General features: G+C 31.9%; 1 protein-coding gene across 3 annotated transcripts in view; it reads right to left on the reverse strand.

Annotated features, from left to right (window-relative positions):
- Nucleotides 1-11,008: 11,008 nt before the first annotated feature.
- The window catches only part of LOC129958944 (CUB and sushi domain-containing protein 3-like), a 52,292-nt gene continuing 35,731 nt past the window's right edge, over nucleotides 11,009-27,569 (reverse strand). The window contains exons 6-13 of one of the 3 annotated variants that reach the window (XM_056071696.1): nucleotides 26,915-27,202; nucleotides 23,620-23,751; nucleotides 22,088-22,264; nucleotides 20,517-20,696; nucleotides 17,424-17,603; nucleotides 16,514-17,230; nucleotides 16,333-16,414; nucleotides 11,009-12,762 (exon numbers count right to left, since the gene is read on the reverse strand). In XM_056071696.1, the coding sequence (XP_055927671.1) occupies nucleotides 12,324-12,762; nucleotides 16,333-16,414; nucleotides 16,514-17,230; nucleotides 17,424-17,603; nucleotides 20,517-20,696; nucleotides 22,088-22,264; nucleotides 23,620-23,751; nucleotides 26,915-27,202 (2,195 nt within the window). In that variant the 3' untranslated portion in view covers nucleotides 11,009-12,323. Of the gene's footprint in view, nucleotides 12,807-16,332; nucleotides 16,415-16,513; nucleotides 17,231-17,423; nucleotides 17,604-20,516; nucleotides 20,697-22,087; nucleotides 22,265-23,619; nucleotides 23,752-26,914; nucleotides 27,203-27,569 lie in introns of all 3 variants that reach the window. The other 2 variants (XM_056071697.1, XM_056071698.1) reach the window with 2 other exon arrangements.

Here is a 27,569-nt window from a genome sequence, read left to right on the forward strand (position 1 = left end):
AAAATAGTAAGAGTATGTATTTTTCCATTTATCACGATGCGTCAATCTGGTACAATCTGTGTTTCTATCTATATACTACAATCTAGAATAGAACATGACTATTTTTTTCTTAAATTAGATCGCAGAGAAATTAAATCTCAAGAGTCTCATAAAAAAAATAGTCATAAATATTGACAATATTTTGATGGTTAGTAAAAGAAACTGAGAACATGTTTTTTTTTTACAAATAACTTTATAAAGTTTTAACAATGAAAAAAAAGGATATGAATAAAAAAGAATTAAATAATACTTTATTTTCTTTAATTAAATGTAAAATTAATTATTAAGAGTTATTTTGAAGTCAAATTAGAGATATGGTGTTTGCCCCTCTGTCGGATTTGTCTTGCCCCGTCGTCGGCAAATCTCTACCGCCACCTCTGGGCAGATGGCGACCTTATATGCATCTAAATAGTGTTACACAATCAGACAGATACTCTATTCCATACTTGCATGATTTATTAATTCTTTACATGAATGCACAATATTTTCCATCCTTTATTTAGAAGGAGTGTACCACTAGATATCAGTAAAATCAGCAAGCATAGAGAAAATAGTCATTTACACTCCCTTTAAGTTTTGCTAATTTACCAGATAGACTTTTGAATTGCGCAATGCAGCACAAATATTCCATACATCGGGGGTCACTGTGATCTCGTAGCAAGGTTGCACACGCAAGGCATAATATTGTCAGAGGTCCCCAGGCTTGGATACCAATGCACAAAAGAATCGTCGTGTAACCGAGAATGCGCTCTCAAAATTCCCCGGAACAAAATGTTCTCCACTAGTTTGGAGCGGAGGGCAAAAGGGATGAAGAGGCGCCGATTTAGGTGTTGTCCTTCTAATTTGGCCAAGGCTCAAACTTATGATACCCATCCCGAAATTGTCCTCTTATTGCTTTGAAACGGTACATAAATATAAATAAGCTAATCATTCCATATTTCGGGACTTAGAGTTTTGTTTCGCTTTCTTTGACGAAATTCTAACTGAGTTAAAAGATGAAATCGAATACACCAGACGAGTTTTTCCAACGCCTTCAAGTCAACTGAAATAGGTAATCATATTTCTCTCAGTGGCATCGAACCGACTAAAAAGCAATTGAGAATTTCAAGCTTTCTGAAGCTGTTTAAAAATTCCGAAGATATTTAGAAATTATAAATTTTTATAATAAATAACAAAGTTACGGAGGTTTTCCTTTGTTGTTGTTGTTGACGGCAGTACATTTATAAAGAACTGCGACAGGTAATTATAGTTTTTTTCTCTTGTAATTAGTTTTCTGAATAAAAAGCAGTACCCGGACACTTTTTTGACGGACTGTATCGTGAAACAACCATACATATAAAATTAAATTTTACAATCCCCCCCCCCATAAAGATGTAATCTGATTTTTTGTGGTGTTATCAATTTGTTTTTCGATTATTTCATAGAGGACATCAAATATTTCTCCTAAATGAAATTTTATTTGATTTATCACATCTATTCAGCGTGACCACCTCGTATTTGGCAACGCTTTTAATGTAAGTTGTAATTAGTAATTTGAGAAGAAAAGTATTTCTCAAATTATTATGATTGTAATAGTCAACAGTAGATATGAAATAAGGAATAATCTGTTTGTCAACCACGTTCACTCTCATATACGCAGCGGTATCACGTGTTTTCATTTTTAAAAACGTTCGAGCATTCTTCTTCAGATTGGCAGCGATATAGAAGGGTTGTCCAAAACAATGGAAAAGCCTCGCTGAAAATACTGTCTTCCATATGTGATAGTACTGGACTACGTATTGTTGCTTATAATCTCAAGGTGTGAGCGAGTGAATTATACATCACTGTCTGCTTAATTTCGCTTCGGGTGAAGCTAAAATAAGAGAATTGTCAGAATTCCAAAGAGGACAAATAGAGGGAACCCGTCTGGTTGGTGTATTGGTAACCACAGTGGCACAGTTGTTGAGGATATCAATAGTTACTGTGTCGAAGGTCATGATAGCATACAACGATCAGGTCGAACGGCATCTGCTAGAAGGAACTGTGGAAAAAAAACCAAACTTATTCCTAGAAACAGATGGATGTTAAGCAGGATTGTGACCACCAGAAGGAAGACCAAGGCAGCAAAAGTGACTGCTCAGCTGAATGAGCATCTACAGAGCCCAGTGTCAACCCATACAGTTCGAAGGAAGTAGCATAAACATAATATTTGTGGCAGAGCTGCGATTGCAAAACCCCTTGTGACAGATGTAAATCGGAAACGGCGAGTGCAATAGTGCAAGGGCCATAAAATCTAAATTGTAGATCAATGGGAATATATCTTGTTTTCAGATGAATCCAGAATCCAGTTTCTCCCTATTCAGCAACACAGGATGGGTTTCCATATGGCGAATCCCCGCAGATTATTCCTTACAACCTAGACTTATGTATTCTCCTTCCTACAGTGAAACATGGGGGTGGTTTCGTAAGGGTTTGGAATAGGTCCCCTTGTCACCTTACATGGACAGGTTACTAGCAAAGATTATATTACTCTTTTGACCGACCAGCTGCATTCTATGGCGCAGACATTGTTTCTGGCTGGAGATTGCACTTATCAAGATGATAATTCCCCGATTCACGATTCACCGTAGTCGAACTGTTCAATCATGGTTTCAGAAACGTGAGGACTCAGTTACACACCTTCTGTGGCCTGCCCAATCACCGGACTTAAATATCATAGAGTCCATGTGATCTGCTTTGGAAGAAAGAGTGAGATTCCGTTATCCTCCTCTTTCATCTCTTCGGCAGTTAGAGGAATTTCTGCATGAGAAATGGTACAACATTCCACTTACTATATTACTAAACTTGTATATGTCCACTTAAGAAGAATTCAAGCGATTTTAACTGTCAAAGGTGCTCCCACACTTTATTAGGGGCAAAACACTTTTTTTTGTATGAATTTTCCATTATTTTGAGCAACCCTTGTAAATTCTTATTTTAATGAGTATTAGAATTCCACCATCACCATGGATATAATGAAAAGTTAGTTCAAAAATACTTATAAGTTATGTTTCAAAAGTTTTTTGATGAAAAATATTTTTTCTTCATTTGGAGTTTTTTAAAAGATTGAAGCTCGTTGCTTTTTTGATTCGGCACCGTCCTACGCCACACGAACTGGCACGTATTGACGGTGTGGATTTGCACAAGAGTTTCATTAATTGTTTGCATGCTTTTCTAAAATGTTCTGCACGAGGATAAGGCATTGGCTGAAGATTTCTTAAATCAAGTCCCTTAATTTTGTCATAATTCGCGGTATCTGTATCATCCAAGTACATTATTATGACTAACCCTAATAAGGTAACAGTATTTCAATTTTAACTAGTTTTTATTTTTTTAATCTTTATTCTCTCAAGACGTTTTTCTTTCTTCTTTGTTCTTCATACTTTCGGTTCTCATTTTTGATACTTATTATGTTTTACAAAGTCTGGTTTATTTTTTATTTCTCAATTGCAACGTTTAAATCAACTATAGTTAATTTATCAGCAACAGTTATATTTATTTCCGAGTCAAAAAAACCTCAAATTCTACTTTTTAATACCTTTGAACATTGCCTCATAAAAGAGTTTTGTATAACAATTAAATTCACAAATAGATGGTTCAAATTCATTTTAGAAATTGGAGATTCAAGAACTTCTCGAAAAGAAAATCAAAGTATCTTTTTTACCTCTTCGGTCTAACAAGCACAAATCGAAACCATACTGCCGATTAACTTCAATCGTTCGCTGATTTATGGATTCTTAAGAATTCTGGTATTTCAATCCATAGAACGTGCTTCGCACTCGACGGACCAGATGTTGATATCTCAATAGTTAAACATCTTTAGCGTATACAAACTCGAACATACGGATTGATTCCAGTGGATTTTAGCATATTCTTATTTTAAACTCTGGAGGAAGAGGTCCCTCGTCGTTATCTTTCTACTTTTAATATAGTATACAGGGTGTCCCATAAATACTGGGATAAACTTTAAGGGGAGATAGGGTACATCACAAGGATTCAGATTTGCATAGTAAACCGTGGTCGGAAACGCCATGGGAAAGTAGTATGACAGGTACAAGAAATGAAGAGATACAAGATTGAGATCATCTGAAATGTTTATTGGTTAAAGATATTACACGTGCTGTGGTACATGATATTTGAAAATGTCACAATAGATGTTCAAAGTTCCCACCATTGTTAGCGATGCATGCGTTACACCGTCGGACCATAGACTGGCGAACTCTCTCAAATACATCCGGATTTTGTTGGATATCCGCAGCAGCACAGATTCTTGCAATTAGATCCATTTCTGAATCCACAGGTGTTACGTACACAGCACTTTTCAGTGAACCACAAAAAAGAAATCGATGCTGTTTAAATCAGGAGAGCGTGGTGGCCAGGGAACCGGTCCACCACGACCAATCCATCGGTGACCAAATACCTGATTCAAATGTTCACGAATACATCTGCCATAATGGGAAGGTGCCCCATCATGTTGAAACCATATATGGTATCTGATATTTTGTGGCACAGGGTCAAGTAATGTTGGTAGAACCTCTTGCAAAAAGATGAGATATTTTGCAGATGTTAGTGGCGATGACAACAAATAGGGTCCGACTAAGATGTCATCAACCACACCAGCCCAAACATTCACTGAAAAGCGATGTTGGGCAGCATGTGGTCTAATGCCATGGGGATTCTCGACAGCCCATAAATGCGCATTGTGATAGTTGAACATCCCATCTCGCATTAAGTACGCTTCATCCATCATTAAAACGTAGGATGGGAAATTCGCATCTTGGTAACATTAATCGAGATATTACCGTGCAAAACGTTCACGAGGAGAATAATCTGCGGGGAGCAGTAACTGTACGCTTTGCAGATGGTATGGGTGTAAGCCTTCACGTTGCAAAACACGATGAATACTATTCCGAGATCCTCCAACGGCAGTAGCGACGGCTCGTACGCTGGCATTCGGACTCCTTCTAACGGTATCCAACACATTTTCTTCCATCCTGGGAGTTAAAGTCACTCGTGGCGTTCCCTCACTATGTCTATTACCTCGTAATGACCCATATTCACACAAATTGTGATGCAAATTACTGAACATCCGGCGGTCCGGTGCATCTCTCTGTGGGTACCTTTCCCGATACAACCTTTCAGCCACTCTTGCATTTCCTTCTGCCAATCCATAAATCAGGTGCATATCTGCCAGCTCCGGGTTCGTAAAACGTTCCATACTCCACTGCGGGCAATCGCAGCTCAAATGACTGAGAGATGGCAGGTCTGCTTCCTTAAACGCCACCTAGCGCCGAAGGAAGGCGTTTCAGACCACGGGTTGCTATGCAAATCTGAATCTTTGTGATGTTCCCTACTTCCCCTTAAAGTTTGTCCCAATATTTATGGGACACCCTGTATCTTTTGAAATCAGATGCCACTTTTTTTAAGGACAAAACAAATCCTATAAGGTACCAGACGAACTGGTTAGAATTATTCCAGCAGCTTCTAACCTCCGTATAATCAATGTTAACTGCATTCATATTGCAAACCGGAAGTTAAGCACAGAATTTTGGAAGTGACACCAATTTCAGCAATATCATGCGCAGTCTTCAATTCTGCTAAATAGCATTTACTTACAGAAATTAAAATACCTCACTTTTGCATTGAAGACACGACTAGGGGTCAGAATTACAACCGTAATCATCTTCGAGCTTCAACAACCCACAAACTGTCTATTCCGTCTCGCTGGAAGTCACACGGAAAAACTTGAATGGCCGAACTGCCGCAACAGCGACACTTGTTGCGTACAGCCGACCACCCTGCCACCACTGAACGTAGCAGTATCGACAGCAACACACTGGTGGGAATTCTGGTTGAGTCCTAAGGATCATCACTGGCCATGGTACAACCTATCCCTAAGGAAGTACGTCCCGTCATCGATGGAAGGAGCCAGACGTCCCATCTTTTCATGTACCCACAAGGGTGGCGAGAACTAACTACCATACCTGGAGCTTCTCATCCTCAATCACGAGGTGCATCCCCGTGGGATTCGAGATTCAACAAAGTGAAGTAAGTCAAGAGCGAAAATTTTGAAAAATGTTAGTATTATCATAAGTTTGGCGGAAAGATCAGTAAATGTGCTTGTTCTTGCAATTTTATATAAAAAGTTATGTAATTGAGGTGTGAAGGCGATAACTAATTGCCTATTAGTTAGAAACAGATACTCGAAAGTAAATTTTTTGGCCAGATATTTTGATTATTTTTACATCAAAATTGCAAAAAATAGAAAAGAAATAGTCGCCAAATGACTCTTTTTCAATACAGGTATAAAGTACAGAAAATCTATCAGTAAACCATTGACTGAGAAGAATAGTAACTGGATATTTATTGGAATTTCTAGAAATAGCAAAACCTCCTCTCCCAGATCAAGAAATAAAACATTCTGCAGTCCATTATTTTCAAACCAAAGATCCTCCTATTTCTATGAGACGCATAGTTTGCGTTTGATTATATGAAAATTATCAAGGAATAATTCCAAAACATGACTGAATTAAGACATACGCAGCCTTCAAGGAATAACTATGATCCACTGGTACATTATATATAGAGCCCAAAAAGGACAGTTTGGAATGGAGATTAATAGGCTATTAATGTGCAATTAATGCGAAAACGATAAAAGATGAAAGGAAAATATTCTAGATTTTATTTCTAATTTATATGATATAAAATTCTTTTCCTATAGGTTTCAAAGAAGTTTAAAATATCATAAACCATTAAATTCCAATATACCCTGTTAAAAGTGCCATAATAATACCTTTCGGTGTATTTGAGAGCACTAACATGAAATTTGATATCTGCCTTGCTACATCGATGGAATGGAGATTAATAGGCTATTAATGTGCAATTAATGCGAAAACGATAAAAGATGAAAGGAAAATATTCTAGATTTTATTTCTAATTTATATGATATAAAACGGTCTAATTTATATGATTTACGGTGATGCTACTCAAATTTATCTACGCCTTCGTTAATTCCCTTTGCTTCACAAACTCCGGAGGTACATACTGAGGATCCTAGAATTTTGTTTGAGCCTTCATAAAATTATGAGCTCAGTTTAAATATATTTAAATGTGTTTTCATAATTGCAACATTAAAAGTTTTGGTCTTCGACGTTTCAGATTTCATGATCGAATCAAGACTAGATAGTGTAAATAGCATTTGGAAATTTCCAAGATCAAATACAAAATCTCAGGGAAGACGTTTCATTGGTCTTTTTGATTTTGATTGCCCGATTCGTACTAAAAATCGCATACAATTTCACATCATTAAATGAATTCTTGTAGAACATTAAAATTTAAAAAAAATCAGGTCAAAAGAAAAGTAGTAAAGATGATCCACAAGATGATCTTTAATGGATTAAGCAGCTGCTCAGCAAAATGATTTTGTTGTTTTTTTTAATTGAAATAGTTGTACCTAACTAAATGTTTTATCCAATTACTAAAACAAACATTTATGTGATGTCTGAATTAATAAATCAAGACTATTTATGTAAGAATCTTTTCGGAGAATCATATTTAAACATTTTTATAATTTTGTACTCCTAAGGATATCAGGAATATTCGAGTTAATACTAGAACTACCAAGCTCGTCATTTTGACAGTTTTCATCTTTCATGTTAAAACTCTTGATACATGTATTGTTCTAGAGCTTTATGAAAACTTTTAAGGAAATATAAGAATAATTACATATTCCTATTCAATTTCCACTCAGACATTTTAGCTTCCATAATCAGTATGACCTATACCTATTTATACAAGATGACGGCTTTAGCAATTTTAAAGTTTATATTTTATGAACCATCTGTGCAATGATAGATATTAAAACGTATTTAAATTCATTTATGCATCGCTTTCAGACATTTTTTTGGAAAAATTTGAATTATATTTTTTATATATTGTCCGAAGAACTCTCTAGTTAATATAGTTGCTGCAGAAAAGAAGCCTTCTCCCAAACACTAGATCGAAAGTAGTGGATTATACACCAGTAAACAAAAACAAAAATAAAGTCTTTGTGAATGTAAATCTTTCCAAATTTGACAGTGCAACAAAAACAGAATGATTTATACCTGAAATGCATGCAACAAATATATTTGTGGCAAGTGTTCATCTAAGATAACATGTTATTGTAAAATATGTGCCTCATAGTTAGATCATTCAGTATCAAATGCGATATCATATAAATGCAAATACAAACTGTTTGTCGTGGGACTTTTTATTAATAATTAATGAATTATTATATTAAATGTCGTTTTTGCTAAATTATATTCTTTTACTTGTATAAACTAAGCCAAAAGTTATGATGAAAGCCATAATGATCAAAACCCCGTCTATTTGACGTATTTGGTAAAACTAGGTATATATTTAACATCGGTAATTCTAGTATTAAAGTCTTCTAACTGTATATTGTCCAATATAAGGTGAGATATCAAGCAATTGGAAAAGCCGTATTGCATATCCATGATCAAAAGTACATAGGTTACGAAAACATTCTATGGCACTTTTGACCCATTTACTAGATTTTCTCACATACACATTAATATAAGCCCTTTACTTCCCTTGGACCTTTGTGGATCGGTTCATTAGGTGGCGCGAAGCAATTCTTACTTTTTACAAATATACAGAAATAATCTATTTGCCATTTTTAGTAGTTGAATCTGTTATTTCGGATATCCTTCGATAATAACAGCAGACCAGAGGGGAGAATTCGAATATATTTTCTCTTAAGAAGACTAATTACTTGGTGTGACCAGAATAATACCAAGCAAACAGCATTACTGAACGTTTCCATTGTTCCCTCAAATGTTTTCTGAAGACTCTTGAAAACCATAAATACCAGACAGATTTAAGAATTAATACTGAAATAAACAGACAGACCTAAGACAGATACCCATCTAGTAATTCTTATGGTGGTTATAGCTGCAGTGCAAATAGATAACGAGGTTTCTAGGGCAGAATTAGTAGTATATGGAACTTTTTTGAGACTTTTAGCTTATCCTAGTACAAAAACAACACTTCACTTCTGTTACACGTATGATTTTGATCAACAGCTGCGACAAAGAATGTATAATGCTAAACCTCGTCTATCAGCAGTTCTAAACAGCTAGATTTTTTTACCAACAGAAAATTAAAAAACTACTCTTACGTTTCCATCAGGTGGACAAAATCGCCCCAATCCACATCCTTTGTTAGGTTTAAGTATTCCGCTGCCCTAGGCAGTGCATATTATGAGCCCGTCTTTCAAATAAGATGGTCCATTTAGTTTCCTATTTCAGAATATTTTTAATAAACTAATGATTTATTTTAAATTAATATTTTATTTTATTAACAATGTAAACACGTATTCGTTTTTTCTTATCTGTTGTGACTCTAAACAGCCATTGATACAATATTATTGAAGAAGCTAGATTCGATAAATATTCTAAGCGAATATAATGAAAAATATAGGAACATGACCAATTATATTCGATAAAATGTTAATATTGTCGTAATGTTTTATTAATTATTTTTTTTAACTTATTTTTTATTATTACTTTATTTATTAAGAAATTTTTTTTAAATCGACTTGTTTGCAACTCCTTCTCAGGCTAGTGGGCTAAGCAATTGCCTAATCTGTCTTACAGGAAATCCATCGTTGCCTCTCACACAGCAGTATATGGGATCTCATGAGATATTGTTTTGAAATGATTAAGTCATCACTAATGGCATGAATGGGTAGAAGAAATACATATCACTTAATACACATTTCTGTTCAACTCTTATATCTAAGGATGGTATTGAATTTCCTTCCAAATGTGGAGAAAAACTACAGACGAGGAGAGTAAATACAGTCGGACTTGTTTTCGTGTGGTAAATAGGGATTGTTTAAAAGAAACCGCACAAAAATATCCAAAAACTTTATAGATAGCTGTAATAAATAAATTTTATCAATGCATTAAAAAATTATTTTTTATACCGTGGAAGGAAACCACATAAAAAAGTGTCAATCAGAAAATATGTCAAAGATTTATGAAATAGCGAGGAAGTGCTTTCATAACAAATAATTAAATTACATGTGGAAACATTTATTTTAAAATTAATTTCTCATTTTAAACATGAAGGAACTTTCAAAATGCAAATGTTACACAAAATATTCGAAATCAGTCAAAACGCAAATTAACTAAATATAACACTTTTTAATTAACCGCGCTAGGGAAAACAAATGATATTATTTCGTGATGTTATATTATGTATATTCAAATGTAAATTTTTGATACTATAGTGCATATGACCTGTTGTATTTTTCTTGTGTTGCATTAGCATTATTTAACTTTTAGTTCTATGCATACTTATTGCAATGGTCATTTTTTTATGCAATTATGTCGACATTCTATTGTTAAATTATTTATTTATAGCGACATTCCCTAATTTGGGGATACTAATGTAGTGAACATTAACAATAATAGCCTTCATCAGCGTGTTATTATCACGTTGATAAAAACCAACTTTTCTCATGCACAAACGTAACACGCTCGAGTCATAAAGTTTTATTTTGATTTTATATTTTTGTAGAATAGAATAAACTAGCTTTTACTAACGCATAGATGAATGTCTGACTTTGACATTAGGTAATATCACATATCTATGCATGCTAAACTCCTTAACATTTAAGATTGTTCCAAATTATGTCAAATTTTTACACCATACTAGTTTTTAGGATCTTCAAAATGGAAGTGCAATCATACCTTTAGAAAGAAAAAAATGAAGAAAACTAAGTTTGAATAGACGTTTTGAATGCAATTTTTTCCCCATGAACAATTTAATATTCTGATTAATTTTATGTTTGAATTCATCAGATGTGAAAATAACATTCAATAACAAAGAGTTTGATAAATATTTTATTAAAAAGCAAATGTTTTAAATATATCATCTGATAATGAACACTGAATTGTTGAACATATACTTTATTTTCATAATAAATAGGCAATTGTCTTTTGAGGGATAAAATGGTTTTCTTCAAGAGCAAGAATTATGAGAATATTTATTTTTAAAAGTCTTATGTTATCTAATATATTTTAAATTTCAAATGTTTGAAATTATATAATATTATGCTCTTAAGAAATATTCTTTCCCTCTAAATACATCTGAACTCACATTCGAAGAAAATAACTGAAATGATAAATAAATAATGAGCTATATGAAGAATGAATCAAAAAGTGATCTCCTGGATTCACACATTCCAATCATGCAAAATGTGACTGATACTTTTAAATAAAGTTCAGAATTTTGTCATTATAATATACATAAATCAATAGAAATTTGTTCCAGATAATATAAACAAATAAGGTATTATTTTCCCCAACTCATTTTCAAACAATCTTTACTTGTTTTCTTTAAGTTAGGTAAGAAAATGAATATCATTTTAACATTTAACACTCTTGTACATTTCAAAATACAGAATATCTTGGAAATTATATACTCTAGAAACACGCTAAGAATTTAAAAAGAAGGCTAGTTACATGTTTAATTTGCCAGTTTAGTGCACATAAAATTTATGTCTTTAGATTTCTAGTTAAAATACAGCAGTAAATTTTTAATAAATGAGATATTAATAATTTTGTCATAAATTATTATTTTCCTCATTATTTTCATATTGTGTATAAAAATGTAATTCCATAAATATCGTGTTCAGTTATCATTAGAGAAGATTTTTTTTTTTGTCTACGAATGGGTGTCGAATAAAGATTCTCTAAACAAATTATCTAGCATATCATTGAATACAAATTTTAAAATATTGTTGCTTGTAATTGTAAAATACATTTATAATTGTATATCATATTTATTATTACTTATAATTGAAGTTATTAGATAGTTCTAATAATTATATATTTATAGTTGAAAAATACATTTTCATAAGATAAGTTATCATTATTTTATATTACTCAAACGTATTAAATGAAATCAATTTCAAAAAACCAAATTCTACAATTAATTCAAGTACGGATGAGTAGACTTGATGATGCATGACTGTTCCTCTTTTTTAGAAACTAAAATTCGTCATGATACAATATTCAATCTAAAACATCTCCTTTCAGTTCATAAGCATTAAAAAAGTCGTACAAATACATCTTTATCAGCACCAAATACAAATAATCATTGTAAAACTAGAACCCATCATTTGGGAACGGCATCTCATAAACAGTTTATAAATAAAACATAGAAATAAATAATGTGATGAATATTATTCTGTATTAGAAGGCTCCTCTCCTCGAATGATGCCCCAGCTGCTGACTGTACCACTCCCGTATGGCCTTTTTATCACCAGATGGACTGTCTTCACGCAGATGCTCGTGAGAACCACTACGATACATGTTCTTATCTTTTTTGTCCGGACGAGCATAAAGAGCAGCTACGTCATTGACAGTAATTTCACTGGCTTCTCGAAAACCTTCGATAGTCCCTCTCCCATTCCCACGAATTCCTGGATGGTCCAGCGTTTCTTGACGAGTCACGGGTGAGTGAGGTCTCTCAAAACCACTGATGAAAGCAGAGCCTTTGTCTTCGTAGCGAAGGTTCTCCCAAGCTCGCTTGTAGAATTTGTGCAGTCCATTTTCTCCACTTCCACTACTGTCGTATGTAGTGATGGTGGTGGTGTCGAGAGATCGTCGCGACGCCCGTTGACTTCTTGTCCTGAAGAGAAGCATCCTGGAGTGAGTGGTTAGGCCTAGTGAACCCTGAAATGTTAGTGAACGCGTGGTATTAAGAGGGGCAGAGGCACTGGGATGCGAGATAATAGCGAATCCACCACCAGTGAAAAAGAATTAAAAGGGATTCAACATGATGTGCGTTCTGTTAACAGAGGCTAGTGGAAACAGTGCCTCTGCCAAAGAACTGAAAGAATTGTAAAATAAGAAGCAAAAATAGCATGTATACTATTTACCAATTATTAGATCATTATACAGAAAAATATTTATACCTCATTAATATTAATTATAGAAATTATTTTTTAACAAGTATGTAGTTAACAAATATGATAATGTTCGTTAAAACCATTCACTGTGAGCGCTGTATCTCAGTTATTCAATCAACATGTACACATTCTAAAATTTAAACAATGAGTTAAAGCTTAGAATCATTCTAATCTTTTTATTACATGAAATGATTCTTTTTTAAGAACAAGGGAAATAATATTTAAAATGCAAAAAATTTGGGGGGGGGGTTAAATAAAAGGAAGATCTCTTCTTTTGAAAGCTAGAATAGCGTTTTTCATTTATCAGGTGATGATCTGTCAAAAAACTATGGATAAGAAAATTACTAATTCTAAATTACATTATCGCCAGTCTTCATTTTTTCTTTGGCAATCAATACAACAACATGTATTTAATTTTTAAAAGATGGCATTGTTATTCTTCATCTAACAATCTCTCTCCCCCCCCTCTCTCTCTCTCTCTCTCTCTCTTTCTCTCTCTCTCTCTCTCTCTCTCTCTCTCTCTCTCTCTCTATATATATATATATATATATATATATATATATATATATATATATATATATATATATATATATATATATATATATATATATATATATATATATATATATATATATATAAAAACATAATTTTTGAAGCAGAGTCGTGGCCGAAGACAGAAAAACACTTTGAATTTTTAACTCCGTTTTATTTCCATCTCGGGAGGCATGATTTATGAACGAGTACAACATAGAACGACACAAAACGAAATGAGGAAAAGCTAATGAAAATTTTATCCCTGTGAATATATATTATGAGATTTTAATAGGGATTTCCTACACTCGTCGACCATAGGCAAGGAAATCATAGGGATTTTTTAGAATTTGTTTGAGTCAGCAATATTTTATCCCTTCACTCGGAGTGTGGGAACTTGTCGGCTTTAAGCCGATTCAGCAATTTTAGAACTCATGTTGAATTAATTGAATAGAAAAAGTGGAATGGGATGAGGAAATAAGAGAACATTTTAGAATGAAGTCAATAATTAAATTAATTAAGTTTAAATTAGATTTTAATATATATATATATATATATATATTCCATCCCGGACGGCATGATTTATGTACAAGCAAGAAGCAACGAGGTACGTCAATCCACAGCGCAACACAAGAGCGAAAGAGAGCGAAATATTTCTCCTCGGCGGTTACACACTATGAGATTTTGATAGGGATTTATTTACACGTGTCAGTTTAGGTAAGAGAAATTTAAAAGAATTCGCTTAGCTTGACAAATTTTAATCCTTTCACTTGGGGCGTGTGAAAGAGCAGATTAAAGCAGTTTTACAGAGCTCATGTAGCATTAATTAAATAAAAGAGGTGGAATTGGATCAGGAAATAAGAGAAAATTTTAGAATTACTAATACAATATTTCAACGAAATTTTATAACAACATAACAATAAGGAAAAGCTGGCAAATAGGGAAATTTTTACTTTTTCCAATATTTTATTACAAAGTAGTAGTTTCGATTTTCAAAAATGTATAGTAAGTTAATTTATGTTGTTAAGAATCACTTTTTCTTTCCTTGCAAAATTTCTACAGCGATTTTCATAGCAAAATAGCATTTTCCTAAGTTAGGTAATTCTCAGTACCCTGCACATAAAATAATTTAACAGGCACAGAAGGACAATGCTATGTTTTAAAGCAATAACTCATTTTTCAAAAACATTTCTCTAGAAGAAAGAATCTATCATAGCAATGACATTTTCGGATATGCAGTATCATCGTTACTCTCTCAGGAAAATATTTTGCTAACAGCGATATATCGATCAGCCTTAACACTAGACCAGTCAAAATGATTGGTCGATCTCTGGTAGAATTTATATCTATGTCAATCTCTAGTAATTCTGGAGTTAAGGAAATGTTGCTAAAATTTTCCTGTAGCACAAAAGTATTGTATAATATAAGGTACTGTATATATACAGGGTTCTCAAAAACCTTGACCGTGCCTTTTATTCCTTAAATATTGATCGTAGACATATACTGTAAATTACAAAGTTGCGTAAAAAAAAGGTGCATATTGCTATGAAACCAATTAAAGTTATCAGAAGATTAAGCTTTAAAAAATACAAAATTTAAATTTTTATACGGGCCCCGTACAAAAAAATTCCCAATGAGTAAAATGTGCACTATCCTCTAATAAGGTCATGTACAAAATTTCAGAATTTTATGACAGTCTCATAGATATGAAACTACATAAATGCTGACTTAAACCACTTTTCATGCTATTTTTTAAATTATATTATTATTATTAATGTTTTATTAAACCGGGCTATTTTTAAGTTATATTCTGTAATTTATGATATAAAATTTTAAAGCATTTTTCAGGAAGCATAGATTTTAAAATTTGTATTTAAAACTACAGATATGAAGCTTATTTAATTTTTTAATGATGCATTCCTGCGTCGCGTCATCTGTAATGAAGTTGTAATTTGTGATTGATCCTTCTCCAACTTTGTTTTAACATATCTTTGAGAATTTTAATGATAAAATTCTGAAATTTTGTACATGACCTTATTAGAGAATGGGGCACATTTTACTCATCGGGAACTTTTTTGCACGGGGTCTGGTTCGTATAAAAATTTAAATTTTGTATTTTTCAAAGTTTAATCCCCTGAAAATTTTAAACGATTTCATAAAATTTTGCACCTTTTTTTTAAGCAACTTTGTAATTTACAGTTTATGTCTACGATCAATATTTAAGGAATAAAAGCCGTAGTCAAGGTTTTTGAGACACCCTGTATATATATATCACGAATATAAAGTACTGTATATTTGCGATATTGAAGACTATTCTCAATATTATATATATATGTTAGACAATGTCTCATAATATAATATCAAACAGTTTTGTACAATATCGTACAACAAACTTTGCGAACTGATAATTTAACTTATAGTGTATGGCAGCACTGATTAAATATATTTAGCTTTTTCTTTTTTTATTCAGTTGTTAATTAATTTTATTTACAACCCCAGCATTCTCCCTACTAAGATTACATCAAAATGACTTTTTTTTTTTAATTTGCTAAATAAAAGTGAAAACGTTAGTTCCGGGTTAGAAAAGAAAGCCATAAGGGAAATAAAAATATAGCGAAACATGAACAGGTTAATTATTTCAGTGCTTTCTTTAATAAGAAAAATGGATATTTGTGTTATGGTTAAACCTGATAGTTACAAAATAATTTATATGAGCATAAAACAAAGTAATATCATAAATTAGCATTCTAAATACTTACCTTCGAACAAAGATGAGAATTAGTGTTACTGTTATTGCTAATAAAATGAAGCCTCCAAAAACTCCCAAGGCAATTATACCACCTACAAAAAGAAAAGATGTTAATTACTCTTTGCTATAATGTAATTCAGCTTTTGAAATTTCAGAAAACTTTTAACTTTAAATTTAGAAAAATAACATACCCATATTGAGCTTTGCCTGAGCACTGTTAAGAGATTTTCCATCATGCTTGTGACCATATTTAACCTTGTCATTTCTGTTATTGTAAGGGGTTACATCATTTCCTAGATTATCATTCACAGTTACTATTGATGTTTCTTGTGTAGGTTTAAATGGAAAAGACCAATTTGTAGATGTTGGTATATTTATAATAGTTGGAGATGGAGTTGAAGGTTTTCCACTAACTGGATGCTTTGGGTTTGCATGGAAGTCGGGTATTTTATTTACGGGAGCATTTTCATAGCTTGAAATGCGATTGCTAGAAGCTTCTTCAAGAATATTAAAAGAATCTTCTAAATCTTCTGATGGAATTATTTCCAGAGGTGGTGGCGTCCATGATGGGAAACCCTTCTCTGTTACATTATGTAAAGGCCAAGACGATGTGGTAGTTGTGTACACTGTAGAAGAGGGTACATGAGCAGAGTTTGGAGATGCAGAAGTGGTGTTAAAAGAGGATGTACTTTGGCTATGTGTTGGAGATGGATAATTACTGTCAGGAATGTATGTAACTACAGAATTGAAGCTAGAAGAAGGTGTCGGTCGGAGAGTTACTGGAGACAGTTCAAGTCGAACATTGTAAGATGATGTTATTTCTGGAACTGAGATGTCTTCTGCAGTGATTTGTTTTGATGTGTCGCTGGTAACCACACTTTGAGTGCTCAGCTCGTTGTCATCTTTAACTGAAAATAAAACATGTAACAGTTATGCCAACGAAGTATGAAACCTTGTTTTTAAAAATTATTTTATCGATTAAGTGTCTTTTAGAACAAGTGTTAAATTTTCTTTAGTAATTACATCTTATAAAGTTAATAAATTTTTCAAGAAATATTTACTAACAATTAAGGAAAACTAATAATTTATGCAGATAATTACCAATACATATGGGCGGTTCACCATTCCAATAGCCACTAGCAACGCATTTAATTGTGTCCTTTCCCTTCATTTCGAACCCTTCATCACAATAATATCTGGTTATGGTACCGAAAACCGTAGTATTGGAAGACATTACAAAATGACCATTCTGAATAGGAGGAGGTTGTCTACAATAGAATGCTATAAATAAAAATAAATTATTAAAAAAATATTTTAAAAGGATTTAGTCTGATACTGATAACTAAACATTTTATATGATAGCAAAAGAATAAACAGTATCATTCATACATAAATTTTGGTAAATGGTACACACATTCACTGAAACCATTAACAAATATTGTTGAAAAATATTTACTCAAAAATGGATTTTGAGTATAATTTGTGAAAGATATTAAAATTTTTTAGATATTAATTTATAATTTTTCTTAATAAATGTTCGGATATCCTAAAATTAGTTTTTTTTTAAATTCGGTATCAGGCGACAGTAGTGTAAAATCTAAACTTAATTAAATTATTTAATTACTTGATAGTTTTTAGAAGACATTAAAATAGAGCATTGTCATCCAGAACACACAAGTATGCAAAATTTGAAAACTATAGCAACTCAGGTCATGAATGATTTATTAAAAAATTCCACCTTTACAACCATGAAACAAATGAAATGAAAGAAAAATATGTAATCAAATAAATTTCAGCTTGCATTTTTTTATTTTATGATATCAAATACATAGGGTCAGAAGGCTTTTATTAGTCTCTCTGAAAATAGCTAATTAAGGATAATAAATTGAATTCGAAATTCATGATTCATTTCTTCATTTAGCAAAAGTAAAGCGAAAATAAACCAATATTATTGTTTATCTTTGAAATTATGGACTGTGTTTTCAGACCACTCTTATAATGAAAGTGAATTCAAGTATCAAATGAGCAGAGCTTTTCTTACTTTGTTTAATTTTTGACTGAAGCGTAGCTATTTGATAAAAAGAAAATTACAAGATAATTTTATCAAAAATAATTATATTTCAGCATCAACCGATTATTATATACCAACTATTTATATATCGTTTGTATTTGTTTGAAATACAACTGCTGCAGCATCTTAAATCGTATCAACCTCAAATTCCTAAATCATACTTGGTATAATTTATGATTTGATACAGTTTAACTGAAATTACAAGCTTTGGCACACATTAGGTAACTAAGGTAGTTTAGTGGAATTGCGATAACATGTTCAAAGAAAAATTGTGTATTTTTTTCTACTATGGCTCCCAAAAAGTCAAAGCGTATTTATAACAGGTGGAACCAAGAAAATATGGTTGAGGAGTTTACCAAATTACGCAAGGGCCATATTCAAGGATTAAACTAGAACATAAAATTTGGAAGCCCCAAGAGCTGATTAAGCATATTCTTACATTAGAATCTTTTTTTCCCGTCTTTGAATTACATCGATTGTTCTAAGAAGATTGATATTTGAATTAAATGAAAATTATAAGCATCCATCTAACTTGGGAAAAATAATTGCTGGTAAAAAGGACATTATAAGTTTATGAAATACCATCCATGATTAAGTGCCTAAAATGACTTCAGTGCTGACATGAACTAAAAAAAAAAAAAAAAAACATGTGTGTGTCACATCTGTATTTAAATAATCGAAACAATAGGATAAGGTTGGGTTAATTTTTCCTCGGTTTATTTCTTGGTACGACTGAAGCAATACATGATACAGCTTATGATGCAAGTCTCCATAATCTTACCCTTTTTATTTTTGCATCAAATATGTATACTTTTTAGACTTATTTTACAATGCATATGAACGTTTTTTACGATGACAAAAAGTTAAAAAAAAAAAAAAAAGATTTTGGATCAATTTGGGATTTTTCTTAAGAAGTACGATTTGAGCAACCTCTTCTATATATATTTATGTATCATGCAAAATGTTTATTCTCAAGCAGGATAGGAAGAGAGTGTAAAATGTATAAGAATTAGAGTTTAGCAAAAGTGAAACAACTCAAATTAAATAAAAAAAGTTTGATAAAAGAAAAGCTCAAAAAATTAATACACTTGTCTAATTTTACCACATTTTTTGTGGTTTTGTTATAATTAGGATGTTTTAGTATATTCTAAATAAATCTTCTTTGTTGGATTCACGTATAAGTCAGTTATTCTAAAAATTCATTTAAAAAAACTGATGGTAAAGGGCTCAGAATCAATGCTATGCATATCAACCAATTCTTAAATTAAATTTGTGACTAAGCGCGTGTGACTGGCCACGATGAACTTCAAAATAACATAAGATGTTCTACAATATTGTTATGATACCTTTACAATATTGCACATTCCTTAGAATATTGAACAATATCTTAAAAATATCGTACAACACCCACTTAGCAAAATATAGCTACAATACCTTCGTGGCATTATGCAGCATTGAGAATACTCTATAATATCTTCTAATTCAAAGATCGTTGGGCTACAATAGCTTTCACATTAAATGGGCACTAAATGTATACTACTAAATGTCTGGGCACTAAATGGGCACTTTCACACTAAAATGGTATGGAGACGGAATTTGGAAGTGTCATAATCTGCCCATGGAATAGATAACAAGATTCACTTCAGAATAATAGTAAACATCTATCAAGAATGATAGAATTCAACTCAGATGCATTTTTGTTTGTGGATGTGAATTTTGGAAGCAATTATAAAAAACATAATCTAGTTTAAATCAATTGAAGAAATTATGCATCATTCCTTATCAAATAACTAATTTCATAAGTATTTTTAGATAAGCAAATAGGATAAGCAAAAAAAAAAAAAAATGAAACATAAAACTGATGAATAGTGCCAAAACATTGAGACACAGAGCTTCTCAGAGTGTATAATTGCTAATAATGCTATTCACTAAATGACGAAATTTTATTTGTAGAGTGACAGATAATTTTGCAATGCATGAAAAATACGATGTATAAATATTCATAAGCATATTTCTACCGAACAAACAAAAAAGAAATATTTGCCAATAGTAAGAATTTCAGTAAGTGACACAACAATCTAATATAAAATTTTTAATAAACAAACTATAAGAAAAATGCTTACGATCACATCGTGGAGGCGGCCCATTCCATTTTTCATCTACATCGCATACAAGATTTCCTCGTCCTACAAGAACATGGCCTTCATCGCATGTATATTGCACTGCAGAAAGATAATGAAGAGTTCCATTGATGAGAGTATAGCTACCATGTGCTATTTGAGCAGGATCACCGCATTCCAAATCTAGATTAAGAAAAGGGATTTTTTTTAATAAAATGTATTCATGAAACTTTTCGAACTATTTAAAATGTATTATGTGGTCATAATAAATTTATTAGTAAGGTCTGTCCAAATATTTAAAAGAATTTTCAGTATCTGGAGGACAAAATTCACTAATGAAAATTGATTATTTTGAACTCGTCATCTTTTTTCTTGGACATAGCTTTCAAGCAACAAATCTTTATCGTTTTATTATAAAGTATTTTATATTAAAGTAGGTAATCCCTATCAGAAAAGAAAATATTCATCACAAGAATATACAGTATTCTTGTGATGTTGTTCTGAATGCTGTGCAATATCGTAAAAATATTCTAAAATTATTTTGTGCAATTTGGAATGTCTCAGATTCTTATAGAGTAAGTCGATACATTCCTGATCAAAATTTCACAATATCAGTTTTCTCTCGTTAAAGAAGAGTCTTAGGTTTGTATTAGAAGAAAGTACCGAAGATCTATCATCTGTTCTGAGACATAATCAAATGTCTAGTCATGTGGCTATGTTAATGTCCAAAATGAATAGCCCTTATGTGAAATTTTATTAAAACATATCAAAGTACTTATAAGTTTGTACATACACCCCCCCCCATTTTTTTAATATGTCATCGTGTCATTTATATCATGAATTCGGAAAGTCTGTTTGCTCATGTGCAAAATATAGGCGAGAATTAGAAACGCCATTTCTGTGGGATTGCGAATGATGCGTTGAAGAGAAGAATTAGAAAGCAGATATATTGAAAATAAACCCCGAAAATCTCACTAAATGTGATCCTTTATAGTATTACGATTTTGGGGGACAGAAACATTTTTTTATATTCATCTCGAACTGTATAATGTTAATGGATTCAGATAAGATAGCCACCCAAGATAAATATCAAAACACGTTGGGTTTGACCCACGTTAATATTCACCCTCACTCTTCTAGATGAACGCAAGAAATTTTGCATCAGTTTTGTTAGGATATTATTCATGATTTCCCCATAGACTAGATTTGTCACCTTACGACTACAGTCTCTTCAAACATACATAACAGTCTCACCGTTTCGACAATGACATTGGCCTCCACTATGCGTTTAAGAGTTGCCTTTTTTTCTTGGAGGCAAAATCTTTTGAAAGAAGAATTTTAAATATTCTGAAACGTTATCTCTACTATTTCAATATGAAAATCGATTATGCCGTTATGTATGTAATATCTAATGCTTATAATATCTGCAAACGTTTCTCATTCCTCATTGTTATTTTCTGAACTACTTCAAAAATATATTATTTCTTCTCTCAAAAATAATAATAACAATATTTTTTCATATACTAAATGCATTTCTAATTCATAAAATCTTTTGAGAAAAATGATGCACTTACATCTACATTTAGGAGGAAACTCGCTGAAAAATCCAGATGGCAAGCATGTTCGTATATTTGGACCAACAAGTAAATGACCTGGATTGCATTTGTATTCAATGACGGATCCTATATCAAAATTGCGCGCTACAATTGTTGAATTTGCTGGCCTCTCTGGTTTACCACAAGTAGAAGGTTCTATAAAAGCAAGAATGTTATAATTAAAAAGATTTAGCTATAAATAGAAATGTTTCAAACTGTCATAATTTTAAAAAAGCAAGCATTATCAAGTAAGTACAATCAGAATGAAGAGAAACTATTTATTCATCTTTGCAACATCAAGTAAAGTTCTTATATTTTATTTTTATATACTTGGAAGCATAAAGAGGTTATTAAGTAACAAAACAGAGACCCTCTGCCGTACTTTTCGCAAATATTTAACCAGAAAAGTTCTTTTGGATTAAATAAAATGCTCATGTGTTTCTCGTGTTAAATTTTAATATGTCCTAGAAAATCTAATTCATAACTTATACTAAAAACTATTCTTTCCTTTACTTGTAAAGAAGAAGAACAGTATGTATTATTTTAATTATTGTTGACAGTTTCTGATAAAGCATAACAAGAGTTTTTGATACTATAACTAACTTTTTGTAACAGAATGCTCCTAAAATTTCATTGTCATTGCAAATCATTTTAACATTGTCTTGAATTTTCTATAATTTATTTGATATCATCACTTCGTTAGATGCAACTTATGTACGTTCGTATATGCGACGATCTTTCAGATCATATGTAATATAAGTTTTTGAAATATATAAATTCAAACAGAGGTTTCTTAACCCAAGGCTACATACAAGTTTTCCTGTACCTTCAATGCAATTATAATTCCTAGCAGTTCCTACACATTTCTTTATTTAAAAAAAACACCTTTTTTTAATAGTAAGAGTTCTTTAAATATAAAAATATCTTATTAAAACGCAATCGAGAAAAAGAATTATTTTGCAAATATAAGAAATGACTAAAAAGTTACTTAATTCATATTATAAGCTATTAAATCCGTTTTGATTGGCAATTGCCAAGAATTTAAATACTGTAAATTCATCTAAGCTTTAGATGAGAATTTGTGGTCAGTTGAATCATTGAGCGTTAGTTTTTTAAATATTTATGCATACTTTCAAAACTAACCCATATCTACAGATGCACTATTTTGCATATAGAGTCAGGGTAGAGAAGCTTTATGATTTAAAGAGGTACTCATAGAGACTATCATATCGTCAATGACGAGGCGTATCTTCTTAATGGAGCTCATAATGGAGTCTATTAAGAATTATTCATTATATCTGGATTGGTATTTTTGCGGCAATAAGGTCAATCAGTTTTACCGGATGTTTCGTGACTGGGCGGAGTATTTCTTTATGACAAATAGAACTATGAGTTATTGTTTGATAAAAATTTTATTTAAATATCTCCAAAATATCTCTTAATTAAGAAAATTATTAATAAACTCTATTCTATGGCCCAAGAGTAATAATAAAAAAATGTTTAGAACTCACTGTGCTGGCAGATGTAATTCAGGTTCAAGTTGCAGTTAGTTTCAGACCAAAGCCATCCTTTGGATCCATCAAATCTCGAACAATTCTCCTTAGTTCCGGGAACACTCCAAAAAGAAACTGTAACATCTTGTCCTGTGAAGTGAAACCTCATGTATAACAGTTAATTAGTTCACAATACAAAGAAATGAATCTCTAAAAATATTTTTTTACGCATTTCAGCATCCAAACCAAAAGTATTTAATCAAACCTGTAAGTTCCTATAAAGAATAAAGGTTTAATTTATTTTTAATACTTCGGAGAAGCTAGAAGGAAAATTGGTCGTAAAATACTGGCATTAGTCACACTTACTAAGAAATGGACAGCGGGTCCTGGCGCATGTTAAAATAAATATATGATTCACTATACAATTTCTAAATTTTGCAACACATACCTTTATTGGGCTTTTGTGATTCTCAATGCCATTTCTGTATAAATATAGAATATAATTCCTTACCTGAAGTGCTAGTGATTCCTGATCAAACATTTTGTTAATCTAAATTTCAATTAATACAACAGAAAAAGTGAGATCTTTATAGAGATATAAATCAAATTATCAAGAAATCTGTAGCAATGAAATTTCTTTGATACAAAATTTTTAGGTGGCTTTCATTCAAATATTTGCATATATGTAAATTAATCAACTGAAAGTTAACTATGGTAAAGTTACTAGATTATTATACGCTCACAATCTGAGTTATCACAACGAATTTTAAAAGGAATGAAAAAAGTTGTGAAAATTTGAGAAATATTATCTAAAGTTTAAGGTTTCACTAATAAAATGACCAATAAAGGAAATAAAAGATATAGTGCTCATTTTCACGGCGCATTTTTTTGATATAAATATATGATATATACTGATTAAGCGAATGTAAATTCATTAGATTTTGTTCAGACACGTCAGATAAATAAATGTTCAGATTAGCCTTTCGCAAGCAGATCGATGCAAAAAGCTTAAAACCCAATCATAACTATTTTCAATTAGAAAATACTATATATACCTTAATATTATGAGACTCATCTAGAAAGTAAGCTTCTTACCTTGCCAACAGATGACAAGTCATGTATCACGAAAGGAGACTGCGGATACCTGAAGGACTCAGAATGTGCTTATCATATGCGACAGTTCTCGATCGATCGAATTATTGTAGCGGCAGGAAATCACGTCTCTTAATTTTTTCCCCCAGCTACTGAAAGGATAGGTCTATGAATTTCTGAATTTTGACCATGCAAGTTGCATAGTTGGTGTTTTAATTTTTCGAAAGAAGCTCCAAAAAATCCAAGATAATTGGTATTTAACCCTTATTTATAACGACCACGTTTTCCTGGTTAGGTGAACCATAATGGAGAATTGTAGCTTGATGATTACGGAACCCGCAGCTTGTGATATGGTATTATTATGAAATTGTTTCGGATTAAACTGTCATCTGTTTTCTTTCAACTGTCTGTCAATTGTCATCTGTTGCGCAACAGAACCTTACTCTCGAACATTCATTGGTCATACACTATTTCCTAATCCAGGAAGTAGACATCTAGGATACAGGATACGAAGGACTTCAAGGATGCAGGATACATAGGATACAGGAAGTAAAGAAATACAAAGACTAACCTAATTGTATAACAACTGTCTCAATTTTTGCAGCGAATGTAATGAAAAGTACCTCAATTATTGTTGTATCTGCTCAGATAAACGTTTTCTTTTTATTAACAGCCATAAGGAAATCGACTTCGAAGAACCTCGTGATTTATAATGAATAGCATGATCAAACGTTGCTATGAGTGCTTCAGTGCCAGAAAAGCAAAATATAAGCTCAGTTTTTCTTTTAACAGATGATAGTTGGTATCAGATTTAAAAAATTCAAATGGATAAAATTCAATCGACTTCAGTCATTACCATAGTATGATTTTAATTCTATTGTGCCGCTACTTTTTCTCAAGAAGAAAAGCTGTATTAATAGACAAAAAATGCTTATTTCATGATGCACTTTTAAATATAATAATTTTCTTTAAAAATATAATTAAAATAAACGTATGAATAGATACTGAAAAAGAAAGTATTTTATTTATTCCTTAGATATAGTTTATTATTATTTAGATATAGAAATATTTTTTTTATTTATTTTAACAAAAAAATAATTAAATAAAAATAGAAATAAAAAAATACTGGAATTATGACGAAAAAAATTACTAAAAATATCGTCATAAAAATAACAAAATAAATATTTCTGAAAATATCATATTTAAATACATTTATCTTACAAACTTAAAAATGTTCTCATGTAAAATTAGCAATTCAAGAATGAATTAGAATTAGTTCTATGCTAATTAAACATTAAAAGAAGTTCTACATTCATTTATCATTAAATGCGGTATTTATTTTTCAAAGTGTTTTAAGTCCTCCTTTTTAAAGTTAGGCGATGATGTATATGCACGTCGAACGCAATACAAATGATTGCATGGTAATATTTACAAAAAATTATAATAAGATAGATAAGATTTCTTTTTGTATTAGATAAAAAATTACGCATCGAAATAAAATTTGGATTGACACGTCGTACGTACTTAACGGATTAACGTAGTGTGCACTTCTGGATTTTAGTTCTTCGTCACATCTTATTCTGCTTTAGCTTGCTTTAAATTATACATAATAAACAAGATGTAGTAAACAGGATTTATTTCTTATATTAAGCTATTTCATTATAAATTTTACTCTCGATTTTGAAAGAAGTAAATTGTTTTTGCTTTTTCACAACTGCAAGAGATTGAAAGAGAAGTATTGAAGAGAATTATATTAACGTCCCTTTGGAAGCAAAACTAGGACACGTTGGGACTGACCTCGTAATGCTCAGATGGCGAAATAGACAACTGATCTCATACTCTTCTTTCAAACTTCCGCACTATACCAAAGGGAGAACGTCTAGCTCGCGTCGTCATACTTAATGTGCAGTAAGCCTGCTTGTATGATGGATTTTTTCTGTAATCGGGTTTCGAGCCTGGAGCCCTCCGGTCCCGAAATCAATATTTTACCATTAGGCTAACTCGGTTCTGAAGAATTTGACAGCTGGCAATAAATTGTTTAATCTCTTTTATTTTTGTTTTTATAAATTAATTCCATGAGATTATTTATTTTACTAAGTTCGTAGTTAAATTAAACACTTAACCATGCGCTTAAATATATTAAAATGACTTCTAATAACTTTTTTTACATTAGACGTTTAACATGAATCGATGTGCATACTGGTGTACTCATTTTTCTCACCGTTTATCCACTTCCAGTTATTGGGATCTCTCGGATCTCTGACAGCACCTAACCAGTACTGGCCATTGGGATCATTTCGATGTCTCCGAAACAATTCCCAGCTGAGGAATCCTTGAAGAGCTGGACTAGTCTCGTCAATTAAGTTGCCTCCTCGTATTTCACAAAACCGTCTGGCTGAAAGCAAGTTTCGGGGTTGGTTGTTGAAGAAAATATAGCACTTTCCGTTGTACGTTGCTGTGCTGCCCAAAGGTTGGTCACGGAAGGATGGACAGCGTTCAATAGGCAGAGCTTCAGAAGAAAAAAAAAACATCATATTATTAAACATTACAGAATGGGACAGGAATGGACGATTATTAATTAAAAATTAGTAATACCGAGATAAAAAATATGTAAAAACACACACATATTTCATTTTAAAATCCCTTTTTGAATATAATATCACTTCAGTAGTAAAGAATACAACGACCTTGCAGAAGTAGGGGGAGGAGGGCAAAAGAAAAATTTTAATCAGTGATGTGTGTTTCATATAGTTTCCTACAAAGATTATTTTTGCCCACACAGAAATAACTGATCATTTTATTGCGATCATTAATGATATCATAACACTGTGACCTTTTCAGCTCGCGTGAAACCTGTAAATGCCCCATGGCAATTT

This window comes from Argiope bruennichi, chromosome X1, assembly GCF_947563725.1.
Source record: "Argiope bruennichi chromosome X1, qqArgBrue1.1, whole genome shotgun sequence".
Taxonomy (NCBI): domain Eukaryota; kingdom Metazoa; phylum Arthropoda; class Arachnida; order Araneae; family Araneidae; genus Argiope; species Argiope bruennichi.